Source organism: Poecilia reticulata, chromosome 9, assembly GCF_904066995.2.
Source record: "Poecilia reticulata chromosome 9, P_reticulata-male-v2, whole genome shotgun sequence".
Taxonomy (NCBI): domain Eukaryota; kingdom Metazoa; phylum Chordata; class Actinopteri; order Cyprinodontiformes; family Poeciliidae; genus Poecilia; species Poecilia reticulata.
In genome coordinates this window covers 32,781,857-32,794,545 of record NC_088838.1, presented here as the reverse complement: position 1 = coordinate 32,794,545, position 12,689 = coordinate 32,781,857, and the positions used below count along the sequence as shown (strand labels likewise).

Genomic DNA, 12,689 nt, shown 5'->3' with positions numbered 1-12,689 from the left:
AATGTTTTGCGGTTCAGTCAGACATCTGGATCCTTCTGGAGCCGTTTAAGCCGATGCCCATCTTGTCCTGCGTGTCTGTAAATGAGTTTTTACCTGTTGGAGGCAGTCAGGTGTGACCAAGCAGATCTGCTGTGGTCGAGGTTTCACTGCTCAGGTGGAGGACGAACGACTAAACTGGGAGCAGCTCACATTATTTTTCCTTCAGCATCCAGTTGTCTCTCGGCACATCCCCCCAATTTACTGTTGGGTTGGTTTCCTGTGAGCGGTGCTGCTGCTCCTTAGGGATTCTCCAATAATTGGATCGCTTGTTTCCACTTCCAGCATCGATCTGCATAACAAACCTGCAGAATTTACAGAAGCAGTAATATTTCTATTTTTGTGCTAATATAAGAGCTGCCTTCTGTTTCTGGAGACATCGCTGACGGACGCGCTGATCGGAGACACCAGGTTTATAATTGGACCTCCTCTCTGCAGCCGCTGGCCTCCTTTTTGTTCCGTTTCATCATCCTGTCTTTTGTTCATTGTTATTTTGCAGCTTGTTGTTATTTTTCCACCTGCTTTATTTCTCTGAAACGCAGCAAGATGGAAAAACAAACGCAGCGGGCTCACCGGGAAAATCTTTTTTGGGGTAGAAAAACTGACATTCAGATTTTATTTAAATTCTGTTGTTTTCCCTTCAAACTTTCACCATAAAGAGTTCACTTTTTTGATCTTATTACACATTCACACCTCCACAAACGAGCCAGACGTTCTATTCAAACAAACTAGAGTTGAGCTACAGAGGACTAAACAGAGCTGGTTTATCTGCAGTGTCATTTTCTGCGATAGAAACTTTGCAGCTCTGCGTGTCGGCGTCTGAAATGTTTTCTTGTTTGTATTTTTTTAAGGTCCAGGGTCTGGAGTGGATGGTGTCCCTCTACAACAACGACCTGAACGGCATCCTGGCTGATGAAATGGGCCTGGGGAAGACCATCCAGACCATCGCCCTCATCACCTACCTGATGGAGCACAAGAGGCTCAACGGCCCCTTTCTCATCATCGTTCCTCTGTCGTAAGCCGTCCTCAGCTTTAGCGCAGAGCTGTCGCAGTGACAGCCTGCTGCTACAAACACACAGCAGGACAGGATGTTTTACTGGAGTGAAGTGGTGAATCATTGTTTCACCATTTTATACAAATACAAATCTAAACTGGAAAGGGGGAAGTGATGCTTTCAGCAGAGATAACCTTGATTCCTTTTTGTTCTCTTTAGTCCAAATGGAGGGAGGGAGAGCCTAATTTTAATGAAACCTTTTGTTAGAAATGTCTTCATGTGAACTGAAATCCTCCGGCCATCTTGGAGGATTCCTTCTGTCTGATGTCTACAATTTTCTCTGAACCTTGGTTAAAGTCGTCCAATTAGGTCGCCGATCCTCTGCAGTAATCTTCGAGTGTCTCTCCTCTCTCCTTCCAGTATCTTTGCACATGATTGATTCGAAGTGGCTCTTAAAGTAATTTAAGCTGCTGCCTTTGAAGACGGAGTGCTCCGGGTTCACCATCCACACCATCCAGTGATGAAAGTTAAAGCTGAAACGTTTCATTTTCTCTTTTTCAGGACTTTGTCCAACTGGGTTTATGAACTTGACAAATGGGCTCCTTCTGTGGTCAAAATTGCTTACAAGGTAAAATCAGATCTGTTGTTTTGTTTCACCTGAGCTGTTTTTCTTTTGTTTTTTTTTTTGCCAACTTTATTGTTTTTCTGTCTTTTCCATTTAAGGGAACTCCTGGTCTGCGTCGGGGTCTCGTCCCTCAGCTCCGCAGCGGCAAGTTTAACGTCCTCATAACGACGTATGAATACATCATCAAGGACAAGCACATCCTGGCGAAGGTAAAAGACATCAAAGATGCTGAAACCGCTCTGAACTTTCAAGCTTTCACCTCGTCTCTGTCTCAAAAAACACACTCTTTGGTTCTGTTTGAAAAGAAATCTCTTATATTCAGTTGTTTTTCTTTGGTTTTTATTTCTGTACAACATTACAAAATGAATCCTGAATGAAATAATGAGTTTTGCAGCATTAAAAACATTAAAAGCATCAGTCTGTTTTTGCAATATTTAACTTTTGGCTTCAGTCAGAGCTTTGATGTCCCTAAGAATGAGAGCAGGGTTTTGATGGATGGAAATGTGGAAAAAGAACTTACATCTTAAAAAGGTGCATCTAAAAAGTATCAGAAAATTATACAAAAAGTATTTATTGTACAAATTTATTAACTTAAGGTATACATTTTAAGCATTTATTTCTGATGATTTTTTACAGCTAATGCAAATTGAGTCTCTCAGGAAACCAAAGAAGTAAATAACTGATATAAAAACAATATTTTATGGCTCCATTCGTTAATGGAGAACAATCCGCCATTAACAAATTATTATTATTATTATTATTATTATTTTAAATATCTGAAATACTAAGTCACCATCCAACCTTGCTTAGCTGTCAGAGGTTTAGCAGACAAAGTCTTTTTTCTGTCCATCCCTAACCTGAAAACTATGGAAAAAATTCAATGTATTGTCTGGAAAATACGATGTTTTATTAACTAAGGCAAAGAACTTCAGGGCTAAATTTGATGCCATGGAATAATTTAGTTTTTTTCCCACAAAGTGCTTCTGTTCAGTTCTCTTCACCGCTGCTGTTTCGGAGCTTTTTAACGATGCTGCCGGTGTTTTCAGATCCGCTGGAAGTACATGATCGTGGACGAGGGCCACCGCATGAAGAACCACCACTGTAAGCTGACGCAGGTGCTGAACACCCACTACGTGGCTCCGCGCCGCCTGCTGCTCACCGGGACGCCGCTGCAGAACAAGCTGCCCGAGCTCTGGGCCCTGCTCAACTTCCTGCTGCCCACCATCTTTAAAAGCTGCAGCACCTTCGAGCAGTGGTTCAACGCGCCGTTCGCCATGACTGGAGAGAGGGTAACTGGTTCAACTGAGGCTCTTCTGACTGTTATAGTAGAAAAACCTTAAAATGGCTTTAAATTAACAGTTTTCCTTTTAAAATTTGAACTGTGGCTACAAACTTATTCTTCTTCTATTAAGGAAGTATAACTAATGAAGTACCACGAAATATCGCAGTAACGTTCTAAGTCCATATTGCCCACCCATAGGCTGAATAATTAAAGCTGTTTTTCATGCTGGTGAAGCTGTTCTGGTGCAGAGGTAACAAATAAACTTGTAATTCTGTATTGTTTAATAAAAAGGAAACGTTTTAATTTAGCTCAGCTGTTTTTCTGTATGAGCATCTGTAGTGATGAAAGTGGACAGCTGGTGCAGAGGCTCGGTCGGTTCAGGACTGGCTGCCCGGCCGGACTCTGAGGTTCTGCGTCTCGTCTGTTTCAGGTTGACCTTAACGAGGAAGAGACCATCCTGATCATCCGCCGCCTGCATAAGGTGCTGCGCCCGTTTCTGCTCCGCAGGCTGAAGAAGGAGGTGGAGTCTCAGCTGCCCGAGAAAGTGAGATGTTTACTTTTACGACATGCAAAATGTTCACTGCTGCTCGACCTTTAACCCCTTAACTGACACGATGACGCACCGCCGTCCTCATGGGCTTGTTGACATGTTAATGTTTTATAGGGTGACAGTGAAGGGCATTAAATCTCTGACATGTAGAGATGATCCAGAGCTCAGAATCCCCAAACTTTCATTTATTATCTTTTATTGGTAAATATAAAATTAGAAAGAATGTTCAATAATTTCACTAAACTTCAATCCGGAACTGCACGGCATTCTGGGTAATGTAGGCAGAGGAAAGGCTTTAGCCACTCAATCTCTAGTTAATCTCTGCTAGTTTGGCAGTATGACAGATATTTAAAACAAAAAAACTAATCAATATGTATTGGTATTGATCTGAAACAACACTTGGAGGGTTCTACGTTCTCCAGCCCCGTTTGAAGTTGTTTCTCAAACCACCTTCAGACGTCATTGCCTTTACATTGGATGCGTTCCTCCTCTTTCTGACATCAGTGGTGGTGAAAAAAACCTTCTGAAATCTGGAGAAAATATTTTCAACAGAGAAACTTCATCATTGTTTTCCTCCTCCTCTTCATGGTGACGAAATGTTTTGGTGTGCTGATGCAAGCGATCCCAAGCAGCACCTGCTCCCTTCTGAGAGTTGTTGATTTTTATCTCTTATAAATCATATTTGAATCTATGCCCAGCTGTCTCTTAGATGAACTGTCTCTTCAAATAATTGTCTTTACTGACCTTTTAGTGCCACTTTTCCTCTTCAAGGGGAAACTGAAGCTGTCAGCCTTTAACTGCTGATCTGTGCAACTTGTCAGCTGCAGCTGTTAATTATCGACAGTGATGGGGTCGCCATGTCAGGAATGTGCAGTTTGGGGAAAATAACACACATATTGGGCTTCAGAGTGAACTAACTGCCTTATGAAGTTGTCAAAATAACTGTTTTGGTTCCTGCACTTTGTTTCCTGTTTTCTCTCTGTCCCGTTGAGCCAGAAAGTCTCCACTGTGCTGATAATCCCTCCTGTTTTGTACTCGTCAGGTGGAATACGTCATAAAATGCGACATGTCTGCGATCCAGAGGGTTCTCTACCGCCACATGCAGAAAGGCATCCTGCTGACCGACGGCTCGGAGAAAGACAAGAAGGTGACTTTTATCCTGATAATGACGCTTTCCTGCTGTTTTCACAGCACAGTTCTCTACAAGGACAGAAGCAAAGGTTAAAAACATTAAGAGCATCACACACACATATGTATATATATATAAACACCAGAGCAATGGAGGCTCAGATCTACCACACCAGACAAGACCCAAGGTGTAGGTTGTGCAAGGAGGCCCCTGAGACAGTCCAGCACATAACAGCAGGGTGGAAGATGCTGGCAGGGAAAGCGAACATGGAACAACATAACCAAGTGGCGGGCATAGTGTACAGGAACATCTGTGCAGAATATGGACTGGAAGCCCCGAGATCAAAGTGGGGAACACGCCCGAAGGTGGTAGAGAATGACCGAGCTAAGATCCTGTAGGACTTCCAGGTCCAGACAGACATAATGGTAATGGAGAACCAACCGGACTTTGTGGTGGTGGATAAAGAACAGAGGAAAGCCGTTGTGGTGGATGTAGCAATACCAAGTGACTACAACATCAGAAAAAAGGAGAAACTGGAGAAATACCAGGGCCTCAGGGAGGAACTGGAAAAGACCTGGAAGGTGAAGACCACAGTGGTGCCTGTGGTCATTGGGGCCCTCGGGGCAGTCACCCCCAAACTGGAGCAGTGGCTCAAACAGATCCCAGGAACAACATCAGACATCTCAGTCCAGAAATGTGCAGTTCTAGGCACATGAAAGATACTGGAGGAGAACCTCAAACTCCCAGGCCTCTGGTGGAGGACCTGAGCTCAGAGGATGAAACAGACCACCCGCGGAGGGTGAGAAGGGAATATATATATATATATATATTCATAATGGTCTTAAATCTGAGTTGGTGAACCTGCAGAAACCCTGTCAGAGCAGCTGCTGTGAACAGTTACTGCTGGTTATTGTTGTCATTGTTAGTTTAGCTAAATTCACAACAAAGCGTAACAACATTTTTATTTTCTTCAGGGCAAAGGCGGAGCTAAGACTCTGATGAACACCATCATGCAGCTGAAGAAGATCTGCAACCATCCCTACATGTTCCAGCACATAGAGGTGAGCTCTGCTGGCAGGTGAGCTGATGTTCAGCTCCTTTACAGCTTTACAGCTTTTCCTCCATGTAGAGTCGTCTGCTCACCGGGTCACAGTGGATGTTTGAGGTCTTAGAAGTTGGAGTTGTTTGTGTAGTTTTGTCGTCAGATCCTCGTTAAAACATCGTTATCTTCCATCTTGAACATTTTGGTTTGTTATCTTTGTTCATTGTTTAGATCAAGGTAATCCAAAATGCTCTGTGGTGTATTTTCAAAGCTCTTCCGAGTTCAGATATTTTTTTATTTTTAGGACTTCACACCTTTTCCTAATGAAAATCCAACTTTTTCTTTGATTCAGGAGTCTTTTGCTGAGCACTTGGGCTACCCGAATGGCATCATCAATGGGTAAGTTGCACATAAAAGAGCTCTTCTTTTCTACAGCATCACAGCTCATTTCATCATCTGACTTAAAAAGCATTGAATGTGAAAGAAGACGGCTCAATCAGGCACTAGAGTGAAAACGCAGCCGTACTTTCAGAGTTTAAACAAGGTTTGGTAGGACTGACCAGACATATTCTGCAGAAAGGCTCAAGGTTTTGTTTGATCTAATATTATTATTATTATCTTTAATGAGCCGTTATTTAATCAGTTTGCTAAAAACCAAAGCACAGACCGTCTCTGCTTCAGTGGAGATGTCCGAGTCAGATGGAAGAAATGAGAATGTTCCTGATCATAAGCTCATTGTTTTAGGGTTTTTTATGTGACATTTGCATTTCTTTTTACTGCTGAGCATTTTTAAAAGACAGATTTTCTTTAATATTAAAACAGGATTCTGCACATATTTGTTTTTTTAACATCTTGTAAAACTGATGTTTGTTTCATTTGTGTATTTAGGTATTTTTATTAGCACTTGGTTGCTGAGTGTTTCTGTTGGTCAAAATTAATTTACATTTGTATTTGTTTATTTTATATTAACACTAAACATGTTGGCTGATTTTGTATATGTCTATATATCAATTTATTCTGGTGACTGTAAAAAAACAACTCTGGTTTTAAGTGACATTAGTTTGATCAAATAAAAAAAGCACAAAACGTTTTTATTTGTCTTATATTACAAAGAAACGGCAGCTGAGCAGGTAAATAATTAACGCCATCCATCGTCTCCATCAGGCATGAGCTGTACAGAGCTTCTGGGAAGTTTGAGCTCCTTGACCGGATCCTACCAAAGCTCCATGCCACTGGACACCGAGTCCTGCTGTTCTGCCAGATGACGTCTCTGATGACGATCATGGAGGATTACTTCAGCTATCGCAACTTCCAGTATCTACGCCTTGATGGTAAGATCACACCTGTGAAATATGCCGAGTTCGGAGGTGTTTTACTGGTTAATTAGTGAACTAATTAATTAACTAACAAAGAGAATGTGCATTAACACTCTTGACTAATGTGCAAAATAAATTTATGTCAACAAATGGCTGCTGTCAGGATCAACCCGTACAAGACAGATTGTGGAAACATAAGAGCTTGTGGCTTGTTTATTGTTGTCATAGCAACTGCCATGACGGTTAGCTACGGATACCTACCAAGATGGCTGCCGGCTACAAAGAAAACGTCTCAAACATCAGTAAACTTTAAATTCTAATGAACATTTAACACGTGAACTGGGAGACATTTTAAATATCCAAAATAAAAAAACAACAAATAACATTAATTATGAAGTCTCTGTAAACAAAACTGTCCTTGAATAAAAGAACAAAACACCAGACTGAAAACTTTAGGCATCCAGCTTTTGGTAGAAAGAAAGAAAAAGGAAATTATTTAGTTTATTTTTAATTTATCCTGCAGTTAATTGATTTATTGCTTCTTGCTACAGACGCAGCTGCTAGTTGTGAATAATTTTATAAGCCTAATTGTAACAAGTGTAAATAGTTAGAACAACATATTCCTGCTTTTGCCAGTATATGTATAAATATATAGATATCATCATGTAGAGGAGCACAATAATGTACTTTATGTATGTGAAGGATTGTATGTTTCTATTATTATTATTATTACATATTCATTTTTTTATTCTCATTTATTCCGTTGTAAAATTTCACTCAAACATTCCTCCAGTGACGGAAACCAATAAGTGTTGGTTTGTTTCTTTTTTCTGTAATTCTCTGCTTCAGTTTAAATAAAGTAAATCTTTAAATCAATAACAAGATCCTTGTTTTCAGGAACCACCAAATCCGAGGACCGAGCTGCACTCCTGAAGAAATTCAACGAGGAAGGGTCTCAGTACTTCATCTTCCTCCTCAGCACCAGAGCCGGAGGCCTGGGGCTCAACCTGCAGGCCGCTGACACCGTCGTCATCTTTGACAGCGACTGGAACCCGCACCAGGTCCGTCCATCACGACACAGTCATGTCGACAAGTAAAGCAGTTTTTATCGTGTGTCTGACTTTACCGTTTGCACAAACTCATGTTTCTGCTTGTGACAGCATTTCCTTTCATTGACTTTATAAAATAACCTTTTACTCTCTCGGCAGTAAGCTAATTTAGTAAATGAGTTAATATGGTTGTTTGAAATTGATTCATTAATTCATAACCAAACATAGTTTTCTTTCATTCTTTGTAACCTTTAGCCTTATTGCAAACCTAATCATCCATTTTTAGGATTAAAACATCTGCCTTTTATTTGAAGGAAATACATTCTCATGGCATCTGAAGGTTTTACACTCTTTGTTTTTAGAGGCGCATTCACACCAGTCCTGTTTACTCTGCATTAATCAAACTTTGGTTAATTTGTTGAGGTGAGAATGTGTAATCAAACTGATGCAGACCAAAAAAAACAAACTGTGGTTTGCCTGCAAACCTTGATCTGTTTGGTTGAATTAAACTCTGGTGCAGTTTGAATGAACATGTGATCGTTGAGCTTCAACAGCAGGAAGTGGACTACAGCGAAAGGCATTCTGGGTAAATAAAACCTAAACAAATGTGCGACTCTAGCTGTAGTGGGTAAAATGGCTCATGGTTTTTCTATCAAAAACAAAATAGGAATCCTGCAACCGCTAAAATCTGACGCCATTACCTTACATGAAGGAGGAAGTTACTCAGTTTCTTTAAAAGTTTTCATGTTTTTTCCTTCAGTGGTGCAGCGCCCCCACAGGCGAGGAGGGGAACAGGTTTTTCAGAGTTTGTCTCACATTGTGCAGTAAGACAGAGAACCACAAAGTGCTGCAATTTTGACCCTGCATTGAACTGATTCTACTGGACTGTCGGGTGTGAAAAGAACCTGACATGTTACCCCAGTTTACGCTCCACCACGAAACAAACAAACCCACTGTAGTCAGTGAGGGTGTTTACGCTGCCTCTGCATCGCTATGCGTTAAAATTAGGACTGATTCTATTTTTGCCAGACGCTGGAGCAAATGTGGAGTCAATCTTCAAAAATCAACAGGAAGTTTTAGGTGCACAGCGTCTGCGTTTTCAAAATAATCCACCAAGACAAACTACATTTAATAGGAATACCAACTAAGTTGATGAACATATGGATCTGCTTATACATAAATGCTACACATACACACAAAACATGGATTTAATTCTGAACCCAAGTTGAAGTCTTGCTCAAGTCGCAGATGAAGTGAGAGAGTAATGTATGGAAAAAATATTAGATTATTATTTTATAACACCACGCATCCTTTTTAGCACTGGCTTTATGTTGCAATTTCTCATTTTCCACGTTTCTTTCTCAGCCACCTCTTGGGTTCACAGCGCAGCTCAGCAGAGCATCACAGTGTAAATGCCTTTAACTTCCTGTTAATGGCGTTTTCTCCTAACTGCAGGACCTGCAGGCCCAGGATCGGGCTCACCGCATCGGGCAGCAAAACGAGGTGCGCGTTCTGCGCCTCTGCACCGTCAACAGCGTGGAAGAGAAGATCCTGGCTGCTGCCAAGTACAAACTGAACGTGGATCAGAAAGTCATCCAGGCCGGCATGTTCGACCAGAAATCCTCCAGCCACGAGCGGCGCGCCTTCCTGCAGGCCATTCTAGAGCACGAGGAGCAGAACGAGGTAGGAAAGCTCTTCGTCATTCTGACCCCAGACACGATCCTGCGGCTCAAGTTCGTCGTTTAAGTGCTGGAGTTGTAAGGAAAATAAATGGCTGATTGTTCCTCTTGAGGTACATTATGTGTTATGCGTTTGGAAATGTTTAATTAAATCCTTGTCGGCTCAATGAGGGCGTCGCTTTGATGTGCAAATAATTTGCCCTTCAGTCATTTTTCATGCCCTTCTAACGCAACCTTAGCTGTTTATTTCCTACTTGAAATCTGAACAGCACACTTGAGTTTTTCTCTGTCTGTCTGGCAGTAAATATGTTTAAAATCCTGAATGGGTGACAAAGAGCGTCCTGATGACGACGCCTTCTGCTTTGTTTCAGGATGAAGACGAGGTCCCTGATGATGAAACCCTGAACCAGATGATAGCGCGTAATGAAGACGAATTTGATCTGTTCATGGTGAGAAATTCATCTGCATTTACTGAAATGTCATTCTGTGACAGTAAAAACATCAAACACTGATGATCTGTCGGCTCCTGGACATTTCATCATGTCTCTGCACGCTGCACAGAGACATCATTAAAACAACCTGAATGCTGCAAACTTCAGTGGAATTCACATTTGGCATTTTGGTTTGTTTCTAAATCCACCCGGTCGTGTTTTCATGTTTTTAGTTAACCAGAGTTAACCTGCTGTTACCGACTCGGCGACATTTCAGAACAACAACAGCCAAAGATTATTGTCCTGAAAACTGTAGTCTGTACTTTGAAATATTAAAAAAAAGGTTTAAAGTGCAATGAAATAGTTTCTTATTTAATGTTGGAAGTTCTTTAGACTGATGCTTGTTGTGTTGCTTTCTGAACGTTTACAGCCTGTTCTGTCATCTAACTATTCCTAATTAAGTGATTTATTAACATTTAGACTTAACCTTTTTCCCCTAATAAGTCAAATCAAATGTAAAACAAAGCGATAAAACAATATCTTTTCACACCCTGGTTCTTCACGTTGATTTTTTTCGTTTCGTCTTCTCATGAGCTCCTCTTGCTCCTTTCTGTCGTCCTGTAGCGCATGGACATGGACCGTCGGCGCGAGGACGCCCGGAACCCGAAGCGTAAGCCTCGTCTGATGGAAGAGGACGAGCTGCCGTCGTGGATCATCAAGGACGACGCCGAGGTGGAGCGGCTCACCTACGAGGAGGAGGAGGAGAAGATGTTTGGCCGAGGGTCGCGCTGCCGGCGGGACGTGGACTACAGCGACACGCTGACCGAGAAGCAGTGGCTGCGGGTCAGAACTTCCTACCATTTAGGATTTATCCAGCAAAACCTGCAAACACTGGCATGAATTACACCAAATGAAAGCGGCTTCGATTCACACTCACTTATAAATACAAACACATAGACACATTTTTTATTACTTATTTATCATCATTATAATTATTGCCACTGTTACTTTTTCCACATTTGTTACTGTCTCTCTGTTTGCTCCCCAACATTTTATAACTTTCATTTTATTGTTCATTATATTTTAATTTAAGAGTAAAAAAGTATTTGGTAAATATTTGGTAAATATTCTACTAGGGTCCTGAGCGACTGACCAAATTATTAATCATTTAATAGTAAAAAGTTACATCACCAGAAGTGATGTCTAAAAATATAAAGTTAAGAGGAAATGTTGGTGTTTTAAGGATGAAAATGAAGACGACTGATATAAGTAATAAAAAATAAAATCAGGCGAAAGAAAATAATTTTCTCTCAATGAAACTTTAACAAAAACTGCAGGTGTGTGTCTGGTGGATGTTTGTTTTTCATTCAGTGGGTAGAAAATCCAGAAATGTTACTCAAGTAAGAGTATAAATACTTCATAATAAAATTACTGACGTGAAAGTAAAAAGCACAGCTTAGTAAAAATCCTCCTAAAAGTACATTTTTCCAAAAAGATTACTTGAATAAATGTAACTTGTTACTCCCCAAGTCTGTTAATAATATCCCAAAAATAACAATTAGAGTCTAAAATAATTCACTCTTAATTAGAAGAACGTTGATAAATCGGCCACAGTTTTCTTAATTTTGTTTGATCGGTGATCGGCTGATACTTACATGTCTAATCCACTGATATTATGTTCGAAAGTTCTGAAATTCAGCCACTGTCTCTTTATTTAGCGACTTTTCAGAGAAAACAAAGTCTGATCTGCCAGAAAACTCCAGTCGGTGCTTTAAAATGTTGCTAAAGATAAAAACAATCGATTTGTTTTCAACCGTTCCGTGATCTTTTCATTCGGAGCAACAGAAATGTGACACTTCTGATTTCTGTGCTGCTGGTTTTAAATTTTCTCTGATTGACTGAAAAACAGCAGAATGTCAAGTCGTTTCTTTTTCTCGTGCTTCAGTTTTGCTGCTGACTACTTGGCAGAAACTCCTTTTTAAAAACACTGCACCCCTTTAAATGTATGCTGATGCTGCTTATTGCTTTCATATTATATAATTATAACTTCTGAACATAATTGGAAGTTTTGCTTTGTGGGACGCTGGTGACAAACAACAAATAAGCACTTTTTCTCCGGAGAAACACCAAAAGCTCAGCAAATCAATTTTATTGAGTTGCCCAGACGCTTCAGGGAAAAAACAGAATTGGAACAAAGACACTTTGAGGCCAAGGTGACAGGATGTTGGGACCAGTGTAAGCTGCGGTTCAAACAAACGCTCATTAGAGGCAGAAAATGTGGGCCGACACGCCGGCTGCATGATGCAGAAGAACAAAAACCACAGAGACAAGGTGACACCAGGATCTGGGTTTGACGTCTAATGGCTTAAAACCAGCATAAAAATGCTCTTCTCTGGAAAATTAAAGTGCACAGAGCACTGATGGACATGTAAATAACTAACAAATGTAAAGTAGAGCTGGATCATACCTATGAAAACCGTTTCATGATTGAATTGTTCCATATTAATTAATCAATAAGTATTAAATGTCTGAAATACTGATAAACTGGTTGTGTGA

At 40.6% G+C, this 12,689-nt stretch overlaps 1 protein-coding gene across 1 annotated transcript in view; it reads left to right on the top strand.

Moving 5' to 3' along the window:
* The window catches only part of smarca2 (SWI/SNF related BAF chromatin remodeling complex subunit ATPase 2), a 40,776-nt gene that overhangs the window by 16,853 nt on the left and 11,234 nt on the right, over positions 1-12,689 (top strand). Inside the window, exons 16-28 of the mRNA XM_008419373.3 lie at positions 888-1,051; positions 1,592-1,658; positions 1,754-1,864; positions 2,702-2,944; positions 3,368-3,481; positions 4,530-4,634; positions 5,591-5,677; positions 6,011-6,057; positions 6,823-6,989; positions 7,872-8,035; positions 9,479-9,706; positions 10,074-10,151; positions 10,758-10,976. Of these exons, the coding sequence (XP_008417595.2) occupies positions 888-1,051; positions 1,592-1,658; positions 1,754-1,864; positions 2,702-2,944; positions 3,368-3,481; positions 4,530-4,634; positions 5,591-5,677; positions 6,011-6,057; positions 6,823-6,989; positions 7,872-8,035; positions 9,479-9,706; positions 10,074-10,151; positions 10,758-10,976 (1,794 nt within the window). The remainder of the gene's footprint in view (positions 1-887; positions 1,052-1,591; positions 1,659-1,753; positions 1,865-2,701; positions 2,945-3,367; positions 3,482-4,529; positions 4,635-5,590; positions 5,678-6,010; positions 6,058-6,822; positions 6,990-7,871; positions 8,036-9,478; positions 9,707-10,073; positions 10,152-10,757; positions 10,977-12,689) is intronic.